The 27041-nt window shown below is 35.2% G+C and overlaps 1 protein-coding gene and 1 long non-coding RNA gene across 4 annotated transcripts in view; both read right to left on the bottom strand.

Annotated features, from left to right (window-relative positions):
• LOC148976860 (uncharacterized) overlaps nucleotides 1-2733 on the bottom strand; it is a 31171-nt gene extending 28438 nt beyond the window's left edge. For both annotated transcript variants that reach the window (XR_016146060.1, XR_016146061.1), the window contains exon 1: nucleotides 2641-2733. This is a non-coding gene — a long non-coding RNA (uncharacterized LOC148976860). The remainder of the gene's footprint in view (nucleotides 1-2640) is intronic.
• Nucleotides 2734-7840: 5107 nt separating this feature from the next.
• Nucleotides 7841-26557, bottom strand: stum (stum, mechanosensory transduction mediator homolog). 2 transcript variants are annotated; one of them, XM_039693431.2, is made up of 4 exons: nucleotides 26257-26557; nucleotides 13890-14069; nucleotides 12215-12223; nucleotides 7841-8287 (listed from the first exon to the last, which is right to left on the bottom strand). In XM_039693431.2, exons 1-4 carry the CDS (start codon nucleotides 26423-26425, stop codon nucleotides 8253-8255), a joined length of 393 nt encoding a protein of 130 aa, XP_039549365.1. In that variant the 5' UTR covers nucleotides 26426-26557; the 3' UTR covers nucleotides 7841-8252. The 2 variants fall into 2 exon arrangements, with proteins under 2 accessions (XP_039549365.1, XP_039549366.1); XM_039693432.2 differs by lacking the exon at nucleotides 12215-12223 and having other exon boundaries at nucleotides 26257-26556.
• Nucleotides 26558-27041: the final 484 nt, after the last annotated feature.

Below are 27041 nucleotides of genomic sequence, written 5' to 3'. Positions count from 1 at the left end.
CCTTTAACACACTAAATTCAACTCAAACAGGCTTTGCCCCTTTTTTTTGCATATGCCTTGGGCAAGAACTTTTTAAATAAGGAATGTTGAGACATGTACATTCCTAGAAGAAAACTCAAGACTACATTCAAGGCATTTTCAGGCAGTTCAGAAACAGTGCTTACTGATATATATATATAAAAATAAAAGGTATGTATATATACACGCACGCACGCACACACAGGGAATAACACCCTTTTGGAGTGGACTGGACTTTGTGTAACTTTGCAGACCTTTTTCATGCTAAAACTACGACACTTAAACTAAGTTTAAAATGTAAAAAAATAATAGTCACAATAGGATCCCTTTTAAACAAGTTCGTTTCTCTCAAAGTGAATAGTTGCCACCTAGTGTCTAGCCTGTTTAATGCACTTGGCCTAAAGCCTATTCAAAATGATGCATACTGACACTTAGACACTCACTGCATCTATGCACTTAAAATTAGTCAAAATTGTTGCTTCAGTGGTTGCTGTGCAGTGGTTACATATTTTTGGCATCCATCTATCCTGACCTGATCAGATGTAGGCCAGTCTATGGTGCACAAATAAAACATTTTATCTGATGCATAAATAGTGGAGGTTAAGCAGGTTATTTAGCATTTTCTTCTCTTGAATAAACTGGACTACCTTATTTAGTCATACCTGGACTGAATCAAACCGCTGGCAGTGAGCCTCAGAAATATTAGCCAGGGGATCATGGAGCTTGGAGTGAGGCCATGCTGGATACTATTGAATCGCCCACCAGCCTCACACACACACACACACACACACACAACTATACTAATAAAAGGACCATACAGCCAAAACATTAAAATATGTATGAAGCCCTTGACCCTCGTCTGTACTCTTCCCACAAAGCACAGACATCAGAAAGCACAGTGCTAAAAAATAAATTCAGTCATACAAGTGAAACTTCACAGAGCAGCAGCTCTGAGGAATAAGCAGAACTCAGAAGAGAAAAAGATTAGAAGACAAGAGAAGTTTGGCAAATCCTAATACAGAGAGAGTGTATCGACTATTCTCTGCATGGAAGAAGTGAATGCTGTCTTGCTGATAAGGCCTTTAAATGATATATTGAAATGCAGCATTTTATATATAGATCAACAAGAACATGTGGCAAATAATAATAATTAGTTCTCTGCACTCAAAGAACTTTACATGGAAGCGGGGCATGTACCACCACGAATGTGCAGCATCCACCTGGATGTTACGACAGCAGCCAAATTATGTGATGAAGACAATGATGATGATGATGTTTATTTCAAACCCGCATTCTCGTTCTCACAAATCAACATTACAGGCTAGATAAACAATTTATACAAGTGCATGGTTTGAAAAGGAGGTGGATGAAGCAACGCTTATATAATTCCAAACCCCCAAACAATTAGTATATATATATATATATATATTACAATTAGCATATATATGATTAGGAGATGATTAGGAGGCTATGATGGACAGAGGCCAGTGGGCAAATTTGGCCAGGATGCCCGGGTTACACCCCTACTCTTTTTTGAAGGACATCCTAGGATTTTTTATGATAACAGAGTCAAGACTTCGGTTTAACTTCTCATCCGAAGGACGGTGCTTTTGACAGCATTGTGTCCCCATCACTATAGGTTACTGGGGCTTTAGGAACCACACAGACTACAGGATGATCACCCTCCTGCTGGTCTCTCTAACACATCCGGACAGCAAGCCAACATTGAATAAATATTGATTTTCCTTTCCATCTGAATCATCAATTATGGTAACTTGATATTGAAATTTCAATGCAAAATAAATTGAATCACCATTACCATATCGATGAAACCTGATGTTATGAATATTGTTTCAATATTCCTGATAATTGAAAAAAAAAATGAAATTCCGGACAGGATTTCAACGTTGTTTCAATATTAAACAGGGTGTTGAATAATGTAGAATCAACATCAGAGTTCGATGTTGATTCAATGACTTAATGTTAACAACGGAATGTTGAGTTAACATAATTTTAATGACTGTGTGCTATCTGGCCTCCAGCTGCAACCTAGTTTCCCCAGAAGATTTCCCAATCCAGGCTCAACCCTGCTTAACTTCAGAGGGCAACCAGTCTAGGGCTACAGGATGACTTGATTAATTATACACCTTGCACTAATTAATAGAATGGCACACTAACACACACATATTATACGGACAGATAGTATGATAATAAATTTAATATGTATATTATTCTAAATTTTAATAATTTATACTGTTATATTTGATAAATATTGTCTAACTACTACATCTGATTGGAATGGCAGCTAAGAAAATAGGCCTGGCGAAGACCAACGCTGCAACAATATCACAATCAAGGGGTTCTTTAATGCTTTTTCTCCTTTTAAACTTTTGTTAGTGTGAAATGTTGCTGTTTGAGCATATAAGTTAAAAAAGACATGGTTGACATGATTAGCTCAAAGGCCACTCCAAAGGGAGATATTTTTATTTAACAGAATGAAGAACTACAACGACACCCCATAAAACTAAATCAAAGACTTCGTAAAATGGCATAATAACACCCCTTTAAAGGATAATTAATAATCAGCAATCCAAGTTGCATGTCATTGTGTTTGTGTCTTACCCGTGTCTTACTTTCGATGTTTTCGTTGTCACGCAGCCATTTTTAATCCAGTTACCGTTTGAGCCGATAGATGGCGCCAGCCGCGCCACATAGACAGCGCGAAGTTAAATGAAAATGACGAACGTAGTGGTGAGATATTGGAGAGATTGGCGATTAGTTATCTTACATAACGTTACTGTAAAAAAAATCTGTTTTGTATACTACTAAAATTACATTTGGATGTTTTATCATCTACAATGTATTTTATTTTATTTTATTTTAAGTAGGCTAACTCTTAGATATCCAATAGCCTATTACATAATTTTTAGTTTAGTTCCCTGTGGACCTCAGTTAGAGACTATGGGCTATATGCACGCATAAGTTCCGCATTTGACGTAAGGATACTCGTCCATTTCCGGTTGTGTAGATTAAAGTGGAGGAAAACCGGAGAAAACGGGATTATGGCAGAGTCTTCAATATTTACTGTCCTCCCGTCTTTGAAACGAAACGTACATACGTTTAGATGTAATTTTATATATAGTTATGTTTATTTAATATAATTTTAAAAAGAAGCATAAACACAACGAGGGGTGTCTGTTTTATCTGTTTTTGTGACTAACGTTTCATTAGTATAACCATGGAGTATAAAATTCAATATAAATTCTCGGTATTGCATTGGACTCTACGATCGGCGGAAGTTATCGAGCATCCTTAATCCTTCACCGGAAATAACGCCGTGCATAGAGCCCATTGCCTCAGTGGACTTCAGTGGAATGTTCTGAAGAGAAGCTTTAGTGACGTTACCATTGTTTATGTGTGTGATATCAATGTCATAGAAACATAGATATACAATGGGAATTTCATCTCCTGCATTCCTCTCCATTCCAAGACAGTTTAGTAATGAGAGAGGTTTAAGTTTCTGTCAGATTGTAAAAAACAGATAGGCTATATCCAGACAAAGACGTCATATGTTTTATTTCTGAAGCCTATATCATGAGTGAATATCGAAAATGATGCGAAAATATGAAATACATTTAAACAAACCGTTTAATCGTTGGCACTGACATTTTTGTTTGGCTGACTCTCGTGGTAGACTACTGACATGAGTGATTGAATTGAAAGTGGTAGATATATTTGTTTGGCAGTTGTGGGTGGGTGTATCCTGTGGATACAAATAAACTGAAAGGACTGATCTACTTATTATATACGCATATTATTATAGGCTACATTAAAAATATTATGACAGTTGTTTTGAGTTTCCTTGCATTTTTGTTCTTATGTAGTTATCATCAACTGGAGAATGAGTGCTTATAAAAGAGCGCCATCTGCTGGGTCTTCAAGTAACAAACGTCTTTTCCTTCAAAAATACTCATTGTCATGGAGCCCTTGCTGCTGTGGGACTCCGCAGTGGCATTGAGCAGGGTTGAGCAGAGTTTGCCTCCACGCTCAAGGCGGTGGGCTGTAACTACCCACTCTTGTCTGCGAGGCAGCAGACATCTAAAATGAGCCTTGTCTTAGTGCAACTGGTTGCTCATTGGAGGGCATAGTGGCACCATAGTGGTTTACTCGGAATGGAAGATGTGGACAGGGAGTGATTAAAGATGTCTGTGTAAATAGGGGCCAGTTGTGCAACACATGTTCTTGGTGTACATCAGTTTTAACCTCAGAATCTCTTTATTTACCCATCTCTCCTCAGCTGTAAACCAGCCCAGTATGGCTCATAAGAGTATTCATAGTACAGAACAGTTTGTTTGGCATGTAGATCATGAAAGTGTTTGGTTTTACAAGCTCGACTGTACACATAACATTAAATTGTTTACTGAAACTATTCACGGTGCCTTTGGTTGGTTTTATCATGAGAGACGAGAAAAACCAGCGAGACTAGAGGAATGCAGGGAAAAGGCCTGCAATGATAGAATACATGCCCAACTGCATGAGGAACAGCCTTATTTGGAAAAGGAGGCAAATTATTATAGGTTGGAAACAGTCTGAGATAACCCAAGACCCAGAAACACTATAAGAGGGAGAAAAACTGACTGGCACAGATTTTATGTGTTGTTATGTAAAGTACTACCGCACAAAGGCAACATTTTGTAACTATTAGATATAATAATAGTTATATAATATAACAAGGCTGCATTTGTTTAAAAAATACATGAAAAACTGTAATATTGTGAAATATTCTTACAAAGCAAAACAACTGTTTAAACTGTAATTCATTCCTACTCACTCATTCATTCACTCATTGTTTACACAGGTATTTCTGAAGTTTTACCTTTCACTGTGAAGATCTAAACATATTTAGATATACAGGAAATCGCAATGGAAGACGATTTCGATACACTGTAAATAGGTTGCTGTAAATTTTACCGTAACTTACTGGCAGCTGGAAAAGTGTTTACAGTATCAGAACTGTAATTTCATTTACAGTAATACAATAGTATACTATTAATATTTACAGTGTGAGTACTGTATTTTTCATTTATAGTACAAGTACCATATTTTTAATTAACAATACTGTATATTGTATTCATAAGTACAACTACTGTATTTTTATTTACAGTATTAGAATTTATTTCCTTACATTACATAATTTGATTTTTTTTTTACAATTTACAGTAGAAAATAATTACAGTAGTAAACACATATTTTCCCATAATCCTTAGCTATTTACAGTATTATACTGTTGGCACATTTTAACAGTATTATACTGTACATATTACAGTAAAATACTGTTCAAATTACAAAAATCCGTTACAGTGATCTAAATATGTTTTATTTTATCAACAAGCAACTTTTAAGTTAAGACCGTGTGTCATTTAGGAAAGTCGGACAGGATTATTTTTCCTAGTCTCTATACAAAAATGGTGAGGATTGTGGATTGGGCAGCTTGTAGAAAGCTAAAATGGCAGCTCGACTGATTATTTCTGACAGATGTACTACATTTACGTCTTTCACAGCTTTCATTAAAACCAACCCTTAAGCTAGGAAGTAATTGTGCACTCGGTCATATCCACTTCCAGTGCAAACAGGAATTAAAGCAGGCTAACAAATATTGGGGAAAAGGAGTGCAGTCTGTTTTGATGGTTATCATGCTTCATGCTTTCCACAAGCAAAAACATTATGCATAATTAAATTCAAGTCTCACCAGTTTACATTCATTTTAGACATAACCAACATCTGTTTGCATTACCTTGCCAAGTGTGAATACAGTCCTACAAAACCAAGCAGAGAAATACAAAGCCGTCTGTCAGCTTAAGTCAAGAAAGACTGATATAATTAAGTTTTTTTCGTTCTTTCTGTAATTACGTATAATTTCGATTTGGTACCAAAGTACATCCGTATATGTTTGCGAAACATCATCTTTCCTCAAGAGAGGAAATCTCCTTTTAATGGTGTTAATTTCAGTAAGTTGGGTAAATGCCTTTAAGTCATGTCTCTATACTCATTTGTGAGCCGTTGTGACCAAGGAACTGTTATCATTAGATGATAGCCTGTGGTTAATTGTATTAATGTTTCTTTTATGGGAATTCTGTTCATCATGCTGGCAGGCCAGTAGTAGTTTAAAACGCCATGGCGACGATATAAAATTCCTTACAAATAAACAAATCAAATTTCCACACACCATTTCTAGCACCACTGCAGAAAAATAAACTGGCTTCAAGCTTTAATCATGCCACCAGAATAGTTACTTCTGAATGTATTTCTTAGTTTGTAATTAGAAAACGAAACAAGACACCAAAAATGTCACTTTTGAAAAGCAGAATTTATTAGATATGGTACCTCTGGCGTTTCTAGAGATGTGACATGTCATTGTGTAAGTCAGCTGAGTTTGGCCGTAACATATGTAGGCCTTTGGATTTAGCCCTGCATATAATGTTTCTATTTAAAAAGGCAGCATTAAACACAACAGCACACAACAATACAGAACTAATTCACTTTTTGTCCATATTTACAACAAATCCTCAAATACAATCACAGCACACATTCACACCAGAGATCAGCTTACTATATATTTATAACATCCAACAAAATGACTCTTAGAGTGAGGAACACACACTGTAAAAATGAATATGCTTTATCTAATCAAAAAAAATTGTGGCAAAAGATTACAAGCAATATTATTAATTAAATATAACAAATTAGAATTGAGTAATAATTAATCAAATTAAAAGTTAACCATTTAAAGTGAGTAAAACTTACAACAACGACCAAAAAACATAAACTGAGGTCACCATTATGGTGATCGGTGTGTTTTAAAATGACGGTTTTCTCCTTCAGTGATTCTGCTTGTTAACATCAGGTGCATTCAATGTTACCAATATACAATAAAGAGTTCTTATTAATTAATCTTGTCTGTCTGTTAGTGAGATATTTTTGTTAATTTTTTTGGGAGTAAACTTTACTCATTTTAAATGGTTAACTTTTAAGGAATAATTTGATTAATTATACTCAATTCTATTTTGTTAAATCTAATTAATAATATTGCTTGTGATCTGTTGCCACAATTCTATTGATTAGATAAAGCATATTCATTTTTACAGTGCAAGGAACCAGTTCAGAATACTTCATATTTAGGGCTTCCGAATGTATCGCATACTCGGCAACAGCACAGATTCTGCTTGCTCAATTGGTGCTGCCATTTGAAATTAGTGGTTAATTTTTCAAGGTCAGTCTTAAATCATAATGTTTTGCCTATTTCAATTTGCGGGATGCCTTTCTCCTGTCGGTCACATAAAAATAACTCGCACTTAATTGCGGTATTTCATACCCTACACATGGGTTGATTAAAGTGGCCAGTCACTATGGAAACTGGCATACAATGATTCTCCAATACTTGGCTGTTTTACTTAACAACAGATGATTACTGGAGAAAAAGGTTATGTTTCTGGCTGGTATGAGGACTAATAGATTAACAATAACAGGTGATGTATTTGTGCAGAATACAAGTTATGTTTTATAAAACAAATACACACTTTCTGGTTTATAATGCTTAATTTAAGTAATAAAACACAGCACACTATAAGGAAATACTGTAGACACTGTAATGCACTTGACATAAAAAATATTTAGTGTAATATGTAATCATAGTGCTCTGTGAGAAGCAACATTTTAAAAGGATAGTTCACCCAAAAAAATGTATTTGATTTTGATTTTATATGAGCAAACATGAGGTTCAGTAATTTTGTGTGTAGTGTTCCTTTAAGATTCTTTCAGCTACTTTATTGGACACTTCAAACCTCTTTCTTTTTTTTTTTACAAACTGAAAATGTTCATAATCTATATTGGTCAATTTAATACATACATTAAGACTACAGAGTTAAGTACGATTAAGATCGGTTTTCCCTGACAGGAATATAATGTGTTCGGCACATAGACGTTTTGTACGTTTGCAAAATTTTTAGAGATATTCACAGAATGTTCATTCTTTTCTGCTGTCCCTCAACAGTCAGGTCCCCTTGATGCAGTACCTGACAGGACAGGAAGTAGCAGGAGATGGGCTGAAAATCTGCATGTGATCAACCCCTGGATCTCCCAGGCCACGTGGGGTCCGCCTCAAAGCTCCCATGCATGTTAGCCGGACAGCGCAGGAGAAAGGTGCACGTTCAAGATTAGGGTTTAGAGGACAGCAATCAGAGCTGCTGAGGGGTGGCCTGCTCCCTGTAGCCTGTAAGTACAACAACATCAGAGATCACAAGACTGCAGTTACTTTATACACCACAATTCAAAGGTTTGGGGTCTGTACTGTATACGAATTTTATAATGTTTTTAAAATGTCTTCTTATGGCCTTGACACACCAAGCCTACGTAAAAGAACTAGCGACGACAAAAGCTGACTATGTTGTGTGAAAATATTAATTTGTGCATTGGAATGCTCAGTCTGTCTCTCGGACTTCTTTGCTTGCTTTCATCACTTTTGCACTTTTTGTATTTTAATCAAATAAAATGCTATACTAAACAAATAAATTGGTGTAATATTACGAAACTCAGAATGTGCCAACAACACCATCCCCTGAAGGTACTCAAAATATTTCAAAACAGCACCACCCAGTGGTCAAAAGTTATAACAAAATTTCCAAAAAGGCTAATAACATTTGAATAAATCTGCCTGTTGAAATGCCACTGGTCTTAATAGATTTCTTGGGTCAAGCTGAGAACTTAGATACCAGGTTTTCCTTATTTGGCCGAACTTCCTGTACGCCATCTTGATTTTCAGTCAAAACCTATTTTTCGAACTCCTCCTAGACCGTTTGTCTGATTTTCACCAAAATCGAACACTCTGCAATGCCTTGACATATTGACACCAAACTTTATATGCGTTATTGTCACTTCACTCTGACCACATCACATCAGTTTTGTAACTGCGCCACCTATTAGTCGAAAGTGATAATCCATTAAATCATATTATTTACAGTTTCTATGATTTTTCAGCCATTTCGCCTACAATTGTCTTTAATTGCTCATTGTTGCAGTTGGTCTGACACTTTCAGCAATGTTAGCATGTCTTGTCGTCTTATGCTGCTTGGCCCCGGTAATTGCTGCTTGCAGCTATATTTTAAAATGTAATTGATTATGAAAAAGCTGAATTTTTAGATGTGTTAAGCGTCACATGATCCTAGAATCATTCTAATATGCTGATTTGGTGCTTAAGAAACATTTCTTATTGAAACATCTGGTATTGTAACAAAAAAGTTGAAGATTCCACCGTAATTTCTTCAAAGCCTGATCCATAAAGTCAAATACAGTATATTCAGAAAGCCATTTTTTTTTTTTACTTAGCCTCGTGTCACTACAAACTCATAGGACTTTTTTTTTGTAGGCCACACAAAAAAAAAGTTATTTTTTCTAAAAAAAATTTCAATAACTGAAATTTTGGCTTGTTCCTCATTTTATTTTTGTGTGTGAGTTCAAATGTGTTTATTGAAATAAATTTGAAATTAAGTAAAAAAAAAAAAAATGCAATGGAAACTTGAACATAAAAACATAGGCGGCAAAATTATAAATGCCTTAGTACAAAAATTATTAAAATTAATTTTTTTTATTTTAATAATACTAAAATAAGCATGTTATCAATAATTATTTTATTACATTGAATCCTTTTGATGTCAAATGAGGTGAATGACCAAACAACAGTTTAATTTCTTACAGAAAGCCTAGAAAGCTTTTAGAAAGCTTTTTTTTTTTAGGCTTTCTAGGCTTTCTGTAAGAAATTAAATAGCTCCTCACCAACAATGCTCAACGCTACCACCTGATGCGAGTGGCACTTGACACATCCATTGGAGGCGTCTGGAGGGGTGACTCAGTTCAGTTTTCTTACACATATCCTCTAAAGTGCCTCATTGGTTCAGCTCGAGCAGCAGTCTGCATTTACATATCACAGGTTTTGGCTTTATGTTTAAGCGTTTATAGTGAGATTTAGAATGGGGATAGACTAATGACAGGTTTAAACGCAGATGACTCAATGCATTAAAGCTTTCAAGATCCAAGCTTCAAATAACAAGTCCATTTTTTTTTTTTGCATGCAAGCCATTAGTAATCTGTGCTGCAAATGTATTAGTAGAAGGAATTGTAGACACAACAATGAACAACTGTAATTATTTGTCAATATTCATGCCATTCTAAACCTATATGCCTTTCTTAAAGAATATCCTGGCTGCTTTTTTTATTATAATGAAAATAAATGAGGATCGGGGCTGACAAATGACCAAAAAGCACCATAAAATTATCATGAATTTAGTCCTTTTTTTCCTTCAGAGCTCTTCAGTTGTTCAGTCGATTCATTCCACAAAACTAGTCTGAATGATTCGTTCACAAAACAGACTGATCCGATTCTCACTTACTAAATGATTCAGGAGGATAATAGCCCACAAAGATAGCTTTATTTTATTGTTATGGTGCTTTGGCATCCTTTTTTAAGCTCGACAGCCCTATTTCTCATTCAATTTGATTATATTAGCCTCATTTCTCATTATATCATTTCAACACAAATGTGTTTCATGAAAAAGAAAATCATGCAGGTTTGATTCTTGAGGTGAACTATTACTTTAAACTGTCTTTCAAGGCTGCTTAAAGATCTTGTCAAAGGGCTCAGCGTGCGACTGAAGGAGTCATAGTGGTGCAGCGTTGTAACAGTCTCTGTATGAAGTCTCACGTCTGCAAAGCTTCTTTTCTAAGGAGCGCTATGGTTCTACTGGCATTTAATGGACAGAAAGTGGATCAAACAGACTGAGAGGAGACTGGCAGATGGCAGGTAGTGGGAGGCACATTATCCAAGATGGATCAGAATAAACAGAATGGGAGAAGCCGAGCTTGCAGCATGTGTAATGATAATGGGCTGAAATTAGTGACCAAACTGTGAGGACAACAGACCTGTATCAAATATATTGTTATGTTGTGCTGTTTAGGATATTGCCATAATTTTTAATATAAATTGCATTTAGAATGATTACATTAATGTACTATTTCATAATGCTCGCATCCACACTGCAAAATTCTGACATTCACATGTAAATGCAAAAGTGAATCCTCTAAATCACCATTCTGTTAAAAAAAAAATTGGATTAGTAGTCTTAATTGGATCTCATGTCTTTGCTTTAATTTATTTAAAAAAATATCTAATTCATTTGAATGAATTTTTAAAAATTGTTTTGAATGAATGATGCAAAACTTCGCTTGTTTCAGGGTAAATCACTGTTTTTTGTAATGAATCTCTTGAATGATTCAATGACTTACTCATAAAAAGGGACGAGTCAGACACGTTCGGCTTCCCGTAGCGATGCTCGCACGGTGTTTACGTACTTTATCACAGATGAAGTGGATTAGATGGAATATTTGTTAAATACATAGACATTTCAGATGTTTTCATGAGGTAACAGAAACACTTTTTATGTACTGCTTAATACAGAACCATCTCAATCATCAGAATAAATTTCATAAGCTGTATTTAAAATTCATATGCTGTATTTAAAAGCAATAAAGTGGGTCTATACTGTATATTTGTATCAGTGTTATTTAGACATAACACAATATAAGGTTATTACATGAAAAGAGTTTTTGCTGTTATAAAAACGTGAACTTGTGAGCATTAACGTAACTGAAGGTGTCAGAATAAACACGAAACACACGTCATTGTTGTCATCTGTGAATCCGACCAATCGTGGAAAAGCTGTCGTCATCAGAACTTGTGCATTCGCTCTGGAAAAGATTCACCGTTCAAGAATCACTCTCGTATTTCGGCATTGGTCACAGTGATGTGGCGTCGGCGGACAAAAGTTCAAGTCAGACACCGATCGGTCTGCCCAGCGCCGCATAAAGTCGAACACACCTAAAGACTTAACTTGTTTCATTACTAGATGAATCAGCGTTTTTGAACGAATATCTTGCGTGAATTATTCAATGACAAAAAAAAGGTTATCTTAAGGTTACAAAGGAAGCAACTACACATTGCCTTTACAACAAAACACTTAATTTTTGCAGTGTGGATGCAGTATGTATGAGGCCAATGCGTGCAGGTTATGTTTTATGGTATTTATATCTGAGACAGGTCTGAGTATGAGTTGTGACAAGACAAAAGTCAAATATTAGGTCCACCTACCTTCAGAGACTTTCAATCCAAAAGGTTGTGAAGTAGTAAAATAAATAAAATAATAGATTAGATATTTGAAATAAATCCATAAAAAAAATTCAACAAAAGGGAAGTCAAAAGGGAATCCTGAATCATGTTCAACAATGGCACAGTAAAATCGAATCTGTGTTTAAATATTCAATAAGAGTAAAATTGTTCCACAGGAAAAACATGTGACGTGAGATATTAAAGTTCTGCGAGTTGCATCGTCCGCCTACACAGAACAATTACTGCAGCGCTTTCAATCCACTCCTACCAACAGACCGCTCTAATAGTCATTGTTCAAAGAATTCTGGCACTTTCTACTGCCCTGGAAGGCGGAGATGGTATCACAGTATAAGGAGCGAGAAACGTGAGGTTAAACTTGAACATAAGCGGGGTTGACTGCTGAAATCCTGTCATCTTTTCTTACACTTACTACACATGATAAAGGGATAGTCAACCCAAAAATCCCCCACTCAACGTGTTCCAAACCTGTATTACTTTCTTTCTTCTGCAGAACAGAAAATCGTATATTTCAAAGGATGTTTTAACTGTTGTGTCCATTTTATCGATGGCATTGACTTTAACTGTATGGACAAAAAAGACTAAATATTTTTTTTAAATATCATCTTTTGTGTTCGACAGAATAAATAAAGTCACACGGGTTTTGGCACGACATGAGGGTGAGTAAATAATGACAGAATCTTATTTTTTTGGGTGAACTAACACTAACTGTATGTTCAAGTTTTGCTGGAAATCAATTAAAAAAGATCTGCGAGATCATGACCATCAACCTCTTAAAGTGAATATAGTGTGATTTTAAATGAATATAAAATTTTTATAAAATAAAGAATATTTTTAAACTTTATTGATTCACTGTTTAACACAAAAGTAGAATTATTTTTTGGGATTTATTTATTTATTAGTTTCCAAGTGGTCAATACTCTTGTAAAATCTATTTTGGAACAAAAGTAAAGTGAATATATAAAATCAAAATTGTAATTTTAGGACAATCTATTCTTTTAAAAACAACAGTTTACTCAAAAGTGAAAATTTTGTCATTAATTACGTAAAAAAAAAAGATGTTTTTGATGAAATCTGAGATTTCTGTCCCTCCATTGACAGTCCACGCAACTACCAAAATTTCAGTTGTGTAGCTGTCATTGGAGGGTCAGAAAGCTCTCAGATTTCATTTGTTTTCCGAAGATGAACGAAAGTCTTACAGGTTTGGAATGACATGAAGGTGTGTAATTTTTGGGTGAACTATCCCTTTAAATAAATAAAGGGTAACACTTTACAATAAGGTTCATTAGTTAACATTAGTTAACTACATTAGTTAGCATGAACTAATAATGAACAGCACTTATACAGCATTTATTAATCTTTGTAAACGTTAATTTCAATATTTACTAATACTTCATTAAAATCTTGTTAACATTAGTTAATGTGCTGTGAACTAACATGAACAAACAATGAACAGCTTTATTATCATTAACTAACATCAACGAAGATTAACAAATACTGTAACAAATGTATTGCTCATGGTTAGTTCATGTTAGTTAATACATTAACTAATGTTAAATAATGAACCTTATTGTAAAGTGTTACCAAATAAAGAATAAAATAACCCTGCTTTGGTATTACTGAAGCATAGGCTACTCACTTGCAAGAATGACCATGTCCATTCCCCAAAATATGCTCATGATCCAGCCCACCATGACAATGGCAGTGACGATCTGAATGAAGGCAGCTGCGATGTTCAGCCAGAACACACAGCACATGTGCCTGTCGGGCAGGTCTGTCCTCGCTCCGCACAGAACTGTGAAGGCTGAGATGAATGTACCTGTCACAAAAACACAACATGAGACGACATGATCCTCTTCTGTGGTTAAAATGGTTAACGCAAGCAATATGACCTCAGTCTTAATCTCAGCCTAAAACCGCACACTGTAATGATATCATTCATCAGGTTGTGAATTATAGGCATAATTATGGCATAAAATATTAACAACAGAGATTGAATATAAATTAACATGGTGATTTTAAGAGCAGTCAGTGTCAGATATGCCTGTAGGTTTCATACATGGGTGAATGTCTGTTCTATATGCATAAAAGTTTATGGTCTAATATATTGTTATTCTCACAATATAGCACACTAATCACAACTAATATGATTCTTTCTGGTCCTTTTTTTTAATAATGTTTTTACCTGTTGGAAGATTAAAGATCTTTTTCAAGAATCTTTCAAAATTCTGGAACAACATGAAATTTTCATTTTTAACATAATTGGCATTCACAACCTTATTTACTTCCATAATCTGAAGTAGGCTATTTACAAGTAAAAAAAAAAAAGAAATAGACCGGTACTTAATCAATTAAGCCGGGTATCTCTGAGTATCCGGCTATCACTGTTTTTAGCGTAATCTGAGGAAGACGGCAAAAAAGGCCGCACCTCTCTATTATGAATAGTTTTTAAGATAAGTACACATGTTTCCTCAGAGGGTTAACCAGCATGACACTGTAACTCACCAAGACATCTCTTGTCATTTAGATTTCTTCTATCCAGGGCAATTAGGTTATGAGGAGCTTTCCATATTTGTAAGGCCGATAAGCATAATTTCCACAGATAGAGATTGAGCGAGAAGGCTGAACTGTGCTGCCATGCGCAGTTCAGCATCTCATTAGTATTATCACAATAATAGATTCTAATGGAGATGACAGTGGCTGAACATTAGCATAGCTCATAAACTGATGAGTCTCCTGATTGTGAGAAATGCACTCCGGTTACAGCCTGTCTTTTGGTCAACTTTATGGTCTGGCGCTATGAAATGTTTGGCTTTTATAGAGAGGAACTGGGACAGAACCTCTTAAGTTTATCTTGTGGAAGGGGCTTTCCAAGTTGAGGATGAAAAAAAAACGTTCACAATGTTCTTATTCCCATGTCAGTTACACACACACACACTATATAAACAATACGTTTACTGTCCCATAAAGCAGATAGCTCACAACAGACACAAAAGAAACAAAGAATGAATTCAATTTAGGAAATGGAAAATAACAATCTCTCTTTCTCTCTCAATCCCTTTGACACAAGGAGGAGATATGCATTAACATTGTCATTTATTCATCTATTTTATAATAAAGTCATATCGTATATTACAAAAAAAAATGTTTTCAATTTGATTATACACTCTTAGAAGAAAAGGTTCTATATAGAACCTTAAAAGGTTCTAAAGCGCTACATATTTGGAACCCCTAAAATGCAATGCATGTGAATGATCACAAAATTCAAGATATGGGGGTAAAAAAAAATGTAATTAATATCACACAAAGAGTGACATTTCAGTTTTTATCCTCCAAACATATGCATGATTAAAATCTGATATTAAGTTACTATTAGAGCAAGACCGATTTATCGGCAGGCCGATATCATCGGCCGATATTAGGCATTTTCCAAAATATCGGTATCGGCAGTTATAATGGCCGATAAATGAATATTTCAAAAATAAAATAAAAACGGACGAAACACGCTTCAACCATGTCATGAGTGTTGGAGTTGTATAGTTTGTCCACCAGAGGGCACTCTACACCGTCCCTGTTGACAACACACGTGTATAACGCGCCACACACATAGGCCACACATCCTGCAATCTGCTGATCCAGGTTCCAGGTAGCTTAAAAGGCAATGAAGGGACTAATTATTATTTTATTTATCAGAACATTAATATATTTTGATGTTCATCTGTTCTGTTGTGACAATAAAAGAAACAAGATTCTTTTTAAAATGCATTATGATATCATTTTAGATAAAACTCATAAATAACTACAAATAACTAATGTTAGGGAAATCTGTTAATGTTTTGTTGCGTGTTTCTGAAATAAAAAATTTTTTTAAATAATATCGGCCGATATATCGGAATATCGGATTTTAAAACCAACAAATATTTGTATCGGTATCGGCTTTCAAAATACTTTATCGGTCGGGCTCTAGTTACTATAACAGTTTAATTTAATTACAAATACAAAATGTTGCAGAATAATGTAATATATGAATGAATAATAGCCTTTAAAGAACCTTTGTGCAAAAAGTGTTCTTTCTTGTCATTATTGAACCTTTTTTTTTGCATAAAATGTCCTTTGGAGTTGAGTAAAGAACCCTATGGAACCCTTTTTTCTAAGAGTGTAGTTTAAAATGTTGTTGTTTTTCTTTAGCTAAACTAACACCATGAATATTCATACCAAAAGTGCTTACATAGCAGAGACGTTGACCAAAAAAAATAATAAAAAAAAATGACAGTGGCACCCGAAAACCTTCAGTAGTCTGCAAACGCTCCCCTATAGCAACATTATCTCTGTCTCAGAAGAAAAGGAACTCAATGGGATAATTAACCTCCCACACTGCAATGGGGCACATGTGAGGAAGGCTAGGGAAAATTATAGTGATTGTGAGCCTAATGTGCAGGGATTAGGACCCCTACCGTATCTCATCTTCAAGAATCTCTTCTTCATAGAGAAAACGAGTGTGCATGTCTGAATTACATGTGTGGTATTCAAGCAGACATGTGCCTGTTTGACAGGCAGAAGCATTGTTGACAGCCTCATGCAAGATCACACAGAGAGATGATATGCAGTGCAAGTGTGTGTGAAATCTTCATGTCATTCACTTTAATTAGGAAAAAAAATCATGGTTTTCACAAAAGTACTAGGCACTAACTCGTTTCAACATTGATAATAATAATAAATGATTCTTGAGCAGTAAAGTCATTCAGAAGACTGCTCACTTGTTTCTTCAAGTCACAGAGCGTGATTTGGACAGATAAACAGGAACGACCTTCAGTTTATTAAAAGACACGTTTCAACACGAGCATTATGGTTATGGAGGTAAACCTGCTATTCAAAATCGAGATCCATAGAGAAATTGATTTTTTAGCAAAAATAACTACGGTGTATGCTTCTTAGGCAGGGTGATTTCAAATGACATTTATTAAAAAAACGAAATGTTTATTAAATGTTTAACAGCTGCTCAATCATGACATTACATCGATCATATCGCTAACCTGGAAGGCAAATGTTTTGGTGATTTAAATTTCTATTTGGTTTTACAATAGTAGTTTTAAAATAAGGTGTGTGGTTAACATTACTGTCACTTAGTTACTTTAAGACTAAATTGTGTCGAGTCAGTGAGATATTTTTTAAAGGAAATTATTTATTAAGCAAGTACACACTGAATTGATTAAAAGTGACAGTAAAGACCTATTAAGTTACAAAAGGTTCATTTCAATTAAATGCTTTCTATTTATTGAAGAATCTTAAACCAAAATGATCATGTTTTCCACAAACACTAGAGTAATGATGCTGAAAATTCAGCTTTGCCATCATAGGAATAAATTACATTTTAGAATATTTTTAATAGAAAACATTTAATTTAAAATCTAATAAATGTAATTAATTAATATAATAAAATAAATACGTAGATTGTAAATGTTTCAAAATATTACTGTATTTTTATTGGGGCTGTCAAATAATTGATAGAGATTAATCACATCCAAAATAAAAGTTTGTGTTTGCATAATATATGTGGGTGCACTGTGTATAATTATATAAATACACACACATGCTTGCATATATTTAAGAATTATTTTCATGTATAAACTGTATATAGTTTTATATATAATTTATATTATATATAAATATAAATATTTTATATATAAATATATTTTTTCTTAAATGTACATGCATGTGTGTGTATTTATATATATATACAAAATAATTATACACAGTGCACCCACATTTATTATGTAAACACAAACTTTTATTTTGGATGCGATTAATCGTTTGACAGCCCTAATTTTTATTAAAAAAAAATGCAGCCACTCTTGTATGATTTTATGCATATATAAGACATAAAATGTATATATTTATTAATTTTTGAAGGTATCCATCCATGAGTCACATCAATGTGAGTTTAGTAGGCTAGTGGAGGCATAAGCTAATATAATCATTTTTTCAGATGTATAAATTAAACATCATTCACTAGCCCTCAGTGTACACTGACCTTCTAAAATACATCATTGCACACTGTGTTTTTGGTCCACAGGTGGAAACTAATTTGATGTATAACAGAGGCATTTTGAATGCAAGGTGAAGGATTAGAAAACATGCACAGCGACCATACCGGAAATTGAAAATTCCACAACAGTTCTGCGGCCTCTATTTATAACAGCTCAAGGATGAAGAGCCAAGACAGCTTGCGAGAAGACACACAAAAAAGTCAGTCTGACTGCCAGCAGTCGTCACAGTTTTCAGTCATTCTGTGAGGTGCTGATTACTCATCTTTTACTCTCTGTTCTATCCTTTCCAAAGAGTCATTTATGTTAACACTGGCTCACAGCACCAATACAGAATGACTGGGCCTTAAGAAGATCAGAAATGATTAACAAGTATGCTTGAACATTTTGCTATGTGAAAAAACCTGCTAGGCTAATTTTCATAATCCCAGAAGTTAAACTTCAGGATGAATGTGCTTTATTGCCGAATATTACAAATAGTTTTTCCAGCACAGAGTTTGGAGCTCTGTTTATTGGTAATATAGACCCATTCATTAATCACACTGCGAGTCTTATGTAATCTGAAGCAAGAGCATCAGTGTAATTTGTTATCGGATGTCTCTGCTGATTTCCACAGTGCAGCTGTATTAAAAATGAGACCAGCAATAACAGTCTCTGGATGATGTTGTCCCATTCATCTCATTTTGTGAGTGAAGAGACCGTCTGTATAAAATTAGGAAGTTACAATGCTCAGAGGGCATCTGCTGTCAAAAACGTTGCGCTGAAAGCCAATTTGTCTGCTCTCAAAGCAAACTATTGTCACAAAAACACCAAATGACCCCTAATTCCAGTAATCATGTACAGTAGTGTAACTGAACTGTGCAACAAAAAAAAAAACAGTTTAATAAAAGAAATCTCGTATTTTAGTCCGAAATCCTCTGTGGTTTCTTTCAATGCACTTTTAGACACTGGTTTCCTGTTTGTTTTCCTTCCTTACTTTTGGGTTGGGTCTCAGCCTTATAAGTCACGTCCACCACCCACATACTGTACTGTCCGTTCACTGACTCTCTGATGCATATTTTACACACGTCTGGGACGCTTTTTTTTTTGTCTTGGCCTATAATAAGATAAAATGTTGACCAGACCTTTTGTTGGTTAGTCCAAGATATAGGTTTAGACTAGATCAAATCTAACATGGTCCAAAAATGCACACTTCCCTAGAGTAATGTATGCAAACAGTGATATATCATATAAGTTTATCTGCATATGCTGAGATAATACTAAACTAAGAGCCAGGCTGCTCAAATACACTATCGTTCGAAAGATTGGGGTTGGTGATTATCAATGCTGAAAACATTATCAATGTTGAAAACAGTGCAAAACATTTTTTTTTTTTCAGGATTCTTTCTTTGTTTAAAGCATTTATTTATTTTGTTTGTAAAATTGTTAGTTTATTGTTTTTTTCTTTTTTAAATCAGTATTGTAAGCATTGGTATAGCAATACACTTGTTAGTTGTTGTTAAATGAAGCACTTGAGTAAATTATCTCCACAGATGTACATCCATTAAAAAAATATATAGGTTTGCTAAGCTGGATGTATTAAGTCTGGGTATATTTTCATAATTCATAATTTTCATAATTCCCAGCTGCATACTGTTCTTAACGTACTTCTACAACAGTTGAGAAGAAAGTCCTAAGTCATTTTGGACACTTAAATTCGCATTGCAAAGCTTTGGTTATGTTAAAGGGATACTCCACTTTTTTTGGGAAATAGGCTCATTTTACAATGAGTTAAACAGTTGAGTTTTACCGTTTTCGAATCCATTCAGCCGATTTTCTGATATTTAGAAGAATATTGGTAACCACACAGTTTCTGGTCTCATTGACTTCCATAGTAGGAAAAAAAATATACTATGGAAGTCAATGAGACCAGAAACTACCTGGTTACTGATATTCTTCTAAATATCAGAAAATCGGCCGAATGGATTCGAAAACGGTAAAACCCAACTGTTTAACTCTGGGGGAGTTGTAAAATGAGCCTATTACCAAAAAAAGTGGAGTATCCCTTTAAAATACTGAAATGAGTAATATAAAAACACCAAATTACAGCACCACTATATTGTTGACCTCTGCAGACAGTCTATTTTAAGCCTGAATCCACAAGAGAGTTGATTTAAGGTCACACACAAGCGTCCTCTACCTGACAGTCACAGGGTCTTTAGCATGTCTATACTTCTGTTTGCTTTGAAAACGACTGACGAGAAGCTCTTAACATTTTATTAAAGATCTAAAAGAAGTAATGTAATCTAAAATGATAACCAGGCTTAATTTTCTCCCCCGTTTAAGTGCACTTTGAATTCATTCCCCTTGGAATGATGTGCCGGCTTATCTACCGCTTTCAATCTTAGTGAAGACAAGCAGGGAAGCTTCTGCTGTCATGGAAACTAGAAGAGCAGGGCTAGAGTGATAAGTTCAATTCAAAGAGTGTTGGGATAGTATCGGCATGAGCAACACAAATCTCTCAAATTGCCCTGCTGAAAAAAAAAAAATAGTTTAAAGCATTAGCTGGTCTGCACCTAAACCATCAGGCCGACCAACAAGTTTAAGATTTATGCTGTTTTGTTTTCACTGCAAATCACTTCGGTCATTTGAAAATATCTGGTCACTGTGGTTTCCTGTTCGTTCCTTTGGTTTAAAATATCTTGTGGAAATGGCAAAATTATAGCAAAAAGCATTTCATTATAAAAAAAAAGAATTATTCAGCACATTTATCTCAGTTTCAGCATTTTCATAAAACTGTGCGTCTGAGTATTGCATTGCTGAGCATTGAGCTAAATGCTTGAAATTACATTTTTTCCCACGTGAAATTACTTCCCATTCAGATTTAGATCAGTTTTCCACTTTTAGACCTTGAGAACTTTCTTCAGACGAAATTCCATCCGTATCTGGTTACATCTAAAGCAAATATTGTTTGAAACGGACACATTATTGGTCTACAAAAAGCCTGAATGCAAAACAAATATTTGTTTTTCTAGTACCCTGAACATATTTTTTCAAATGCAAGCCTAAAATTAAACAGCTGTAAATCCAACGGTCAAAATAATTTTGATGCCACCATTTATCAGAATGGCTGACCACATAATATTGCAAGATGCCACTCAGGAGGATTGAGCCCAGTATCACAATTTGATATGATATCTGCACTGTTGGCTATAGGAAAACCTCAATGGAACCAGGGTTGACAGGAAGTGGGATTTACTGAATTCTGAGGAAAAAAAACGTTCATCCATCCATCCAGGCCAGCTTTCAAAGTTTGTCCTGACGAACTTTACAGTTTTAGTTAAAGGTACAATAGTTTGTAACTTTTATTTGTTAAAAATGAACTACATTTAAATAATAAGTCAATACAACATCAATCCTTATTCCACAATGTGTTTTTGTATTACCCTGATTCATATAGTAAGCCTATTAAATGTGTTTATATTTTAGACCTGTCGGTATGGAGTTCGTGGGAAATTGCGTATGTGTCACTTGCTCGTGTGAGTCTCGTCATATCATAAGATAAAAGAACTTTATTTAAATGTAAAATTGCAATTCTGCATTCATTTTGTTTTGCCACCTTAATTCAAATATAGGAACTGGATTGAAAATGAAAAGGCATTTTCAATGCTCAAGTCAAAGCTTAGTATAGTTACAGCTTCTGAAGCACCTTATTTAACTCTTTCCATGCCACTGAAGAGATTTTCCATCATTTATGACAACGCTTCCCCGCCATTGATGAGTTTTTTGGCAATTCATGGCGTGCGCTGTTGGATCTGATGGAAGATATGAAAAAACAAAAGGAGCAGATAGAAGTTGCTTATAAGCTAACGTGATCATCCAGCAGCATCTCAAAACTGCCTAATGTTACAGAGAAAAATTGAACCCACAAAGAGGTATAGACTGTGAGGCTTTGGGGGTGTGTCCATCTATGTTTTGATCATCATTCCGGATCCGATCCGGATAAAGCTTTTTGCTTGAAATGTTGTTTATTTTTTTATTCTTTTTTTTTTTTTTAAATGAAACTTGCCCAGATTCAAGTGTTCATACAAAAGAATGAATGAAGCTAGAATAAAATGAAAGTTTTGTGAGTGATCAAAAATCACTGGCTGGCAACTTTTTTAGTAAACACTGGCAGGGAAGGAGTTAAAAATAAGCTTACTGTACTATTAGTCAAACAACCATTTCCATTTCATGCAACATCCCTGCATAAGCAAGCACTCAGGTGCATGCCCAGCTCTTTGTCATTTCATTTTAAAAGAAATCTTCTAAGAATCTCAATTGGTGCACATCCAAATTAGCATGATTAGATTAGATCTGGCACCCAACACATGCCTTGCAAAGTATCTGCAATTAAAGGTGAGGAGAGCAGGTTGTCAAGCATGACTCACTAACTAGAGTGGTTATGGTCTCTGACAACCTGAGCGCAGACTGTTAGCTCAAGAGAGCCCCATTTGGCTCTTGGCATTTTCCCTTGTATCACCGTCATCCAAACATGGCCTCTCTTGTCAAAATATTCTGCCCTAGTTTATGTATGAGCAACTGTGCGGCAAAAAAAGGAGCCAGGCAAACTGTGCCCGTGTGCAAAGATGATATGAGACAGGCACATTACTGCCTGTAAAATGCATCTTTGTTCTATAAGTATTTATATAGTTTATGCATTGATTCATGCTGTGGACCCGTGGACTGTGTCCTCCAAAAGCACACCGTGTCCTCTAGACTCCAGAGGGACTGGCCGAAACTTGAGGACGAAACGCTATGCTGAAAGTGGACTGCAAGATTAAATGACTTTAGGCATGGGTTCACTGGGGGTCTCCTGATGGATGAAACTAATATTGACATAAACACCTGAGGGATGTGGTCACAGGGGTTGATTACTGTAGGATCAATCTGCGACTGTCAGAGATGGATTCCAAGCTCTGCAAATGTCCCAGATGCTAAGATGTCATAGAGGAATGGCATGTTCCTGGTACCATGCTATCAATACACACACCAACACACAAAAGGGGAGTAAATATCCATGGCTGTGTGGTTAAAGAGAGATATTTGATGTACATCATGATCCATAAAAGACGAGGGAGCCAAAACGTATCAGCTCACCTGCCAAGACTTAGTCAATTTAGCAGACTTCGTAAAGTTTCAGCACAATGCTTTTGTATTGAAAGACTTGGTAACACTTTTCAATAAAGTCTCATCTGTAAAGATTGGTTAATGCATTAATTAAAGTCGCCATGAAATCAAAAATGAAGCAGTGTGTATTATAAAGAGAAGCTGATCACTGCAGAGCAAGTGAGTAGAGCTCAGTGTTGCCAGATTGGAAATGTATTTGGAAGAAAATCACAGAGTCAAACGAAGACAGTTATTTAGATTCTAGACCAAGAGCTTTTTGACATGACCTGCATTTTACTTTATTGCTAAACTATTGACTTCAGCTTAGAAACAACTGACCTAAACTTACCTAAACTTGTGTTTGTGAGAGATTCTCCACAACGATTGGCCGAGAAGACGTAACGTGAGATGACATGCGTAACACCACATTCACATTCTCCTCAAAATCATGATTGTAGACATAAGATCCACAGCTAGATCAATGAGTATACAAGGCCGATTACAACGACCATCATTTGAAGCGTCACAAAATACTCAAATTATCGTACAAAAAATGTGTATAGATTTTTTTCATTATGGATTATACATACAGAGATCAAAATTATCCTACAAATACGATAATTATTGTACGCCTGGCAACACTGGTGGAGCTTGACGACCGGCTCATCCTCGCTAGATAAAATGGGTGGAGCTAGATGGTCCAACCACACCCTAACTCCACCCACTCCTAAGCATAACTCCACCCACAGAAGTCTCGGACATCATGCCCACGGACCGTTGGCTGAACATCACACAAAATGGAGAAAAAAACCACAAGAAGTTTCCAAGTTGTCATCTGATTGGTTAAATTCTAGGATTTCCCGAAGGCGTCTGTTGCGTTCTTAAACTGTGTGTCTGGAAATAAAGCCATCATGACAACTTCTTTTCTCAGAATTGGGAGATATAAACTCGTCGTAAAGTCCAATTCTGAGGGGGGAAAAATGATTTTACTCGCAATTGCGAGTTTATATAGCACAATCCTGAGAAAAAAGTAAGAATTGCGAAATGTAAACTCACAAGTATGAGAAAACAAGTCAGAATTGTGAGATAAAAAGTCGCAATTAGCTTCTATATGTTTTATTCTGTGGCAGAAACAAGCTTCCAAACTTTGCTGCGAAATAACTAAGAGTATGATAATTTCCTTTTCCCTGAGGTCATGCTTCCCAGCCTTATTAGACACAAAGGAGATCAATATTCTTCTGCCATGTGTGCTTTTATGCTTTGTAAAGTATCCTACTAAACAAATGATGCTTTTAATGTGTCTAATGCAGTGCTACTAAAATCCTTAAAGAGAAATAAGACAACCCAATTGCTCTTTGAAGACGGCATTAGAGCACAATCTATATATGCACTTAAGAAAACGGGATGAAAGGAGATGGTGGCAAGAAGATCACACACATGACCAAATTCCAAATTAACAATTACTTAGACCATAAGAACAAGACTGAGATTCAAGGAGGAAATGACAATACCGAGATGGATGAATGGATCAGCTAGGAAGGAGAAAAGGTCAAGTTATCAATCAGAGTAATGGGGTGGATGCGATTATTTATGATCGTCCTGATTATGTGCTCTGGTACGCTTGCAGATTCACGTCATGGATCTATTACCACAGAATACAAATTGTACATGAGCAAATAAAACCAGCTCCCGTTGAATTTCCTAAATGTCAACAAGAAACTAAATCTGATCCATATCTAGATACTCCAAGTGCACTTTGGTGCTCAATGAGATTTTAAGATTGTCTATGATGATGATGAAGAAAATATCATTAAATAGTCTAGCTTTAAAACATGTGCCATGCAGTTAGAAATATAATCGTTCAACTCATATGCATTTTAAGCATTTTTTAATTCATTTTATACCCTTTTCAAGATAAACTCAAACTCTAAAATGGCCAACAAGAAACAACATATTTCTATAACGTTGATCATTATTATCTTATTTAGCTAATTTTTGAACTACAAACCTTAATTTCATAGCATTTTCTTTGGGTTTTACCATTTGAAAACTTGACCTTACCATTTCCTGTTTATGTTTTTCTTGTCACATGACAATAAAATGGCTTTCTTCATGTTACTTATACTTTTATACAAAACTGATTCAATATTTATTGTCCTAAATAAATATAATAATACAGAAATAACAACACAGGGTGAGCCATCCTACTCAAGGGTGATCTTTTTGAGAATTTCAGCCTTTTGATGACTTTTCTTTTCTTCATTGTACCACCCACTTCTGACTTCATGCCCCACAAAAACATAAAAATATCTTTTAATTCAGAAATTGAAAACGTGTTCATTGTAGGTGTATCCATTGTCTGCATGAAGTGCATTGTTAATGTTTTATAGTGTGCAGAAGTAATAGATCAGTACAAAAAAATAATAAAAAAAAAAAAATAATGAATGTGTCATCATTAACCCACCCATGTCGCCTACAACAATATTGTAACCTACACTTTCACCAAAACCATGAAAACACATTAGGTAATGCATACAGATGAATTAGAATTAGAAATAAACACAATAAGCGTTGCTAAAAGTGTTAAGACATTCCCATTTCAATTGTTTTGAAGTATAAACAATGCAATACCTTATGTAGTATATATGGATGTACAGGCTACTTATACAGTATATGTAAGATGAAAAGCAAATTTAAATTGGGCTACGTCAAGTGCACATTGAAAGAACTTGTTGATGGAATGCAGTTTATTTCGGGTGTAAATAAAGAATACACACGGTGTTATTGCTCGCAGGTGGTTGTAGTGAAATGAGCGAATTGTCCACTCGTACTCACCCAGTCCGGGCACAAATGTGTTGAGAAACAAGCAGATGACAGCTACTGGGAAAGGCATATATGGGATGGCAGCGCGTAAAGCTCCTTTCTTCTCCCTGACTTGAACAACAACTCCGCTGGTAGAAGAAGAAACTCCTTTTTCGTTCATTTCTGTGTCTTTCTGGGCCATTTCCCAATTTTTAAAATGAATTACAAACCTTGAAATCCTTGTTTTGGTGGGTGCTGGACACTAACAGGCAGCTCCAGCGCGAGCGTAAGCTTGTTGAAGTGAGTGCGCGCAGTGAACGGTAGGCGTCACACTTACTACTGTGTCAGTGAGCCATAGTAGATGAGAAGGTCGTTACACAATAGATTTAAAGTCACAGTGATGACTTTTTAGGGCACTAAACGAACGAAGAAAAAAAAAAAAAAAAAAAACAGAGCCTCAGCCCTGAAGTCCTTCCAAATGTGTGAGACTTTCGTTCATCTTTGAGAGCTTTATTTTCTCTCCAGCCTATGCTTCTACCACTTTGATGCTTCAAAAAGTTCATAAAGAGAGATCATAAACCTAATCCATATGTATCGAACGGTTTAGTTAAATATTTTCTGAATGTTTTAATTTTTTAAGTTGAGATCACTGAGAACGCAATGAGCTCAAAGGCGGCAAATAGACAATCTCAAACTGTATCTGTTGCTGGTGTTACTGTGCAAAAACCAAAAAAGGATAATATTATTAGATAATATATTTCAAAAATAGATTTTTGTGCATTTAATTCTATTTTCCTTTTCCGAATTGTTCAACCTCT

Source organism: Pimephales promelas, chromosome 13, assembly GCF_988280905.1.
Source record: "Pimephales promelas chromosome 13, fPimPro1.hap1.1, whole genome shotgun sequence".
Taxonomy (NCBI): domain Eukaryota; kingdom Metazoa; phylum Chordata; class Actinopteri; order Cypriniformes; family Leuciscidae; genus Pimephales; species Pimephales promelas.
Note: the sequence above shows the minus strand (reverse complement) of the source record. Positions and strands in the feature narration are given on the sequence as shown.

Bases quoted from the DNA above. Each gene is read 5' to 3' on its own strand.
- stum (XM_039693431.2), bottom strand. From the start codon at position 26,425: ATGGCCCAGAAAGACACAGAAATGAACGAAAAAGGAGTTTCTTCTTCT. The intron at 14,070-26,256 runs GTGAGTACGAGT...TTTTTGTGACAG, and splicing joins CACATTTGTGCCCGGACTGG to GTACATTCATCTCAGCCTTC.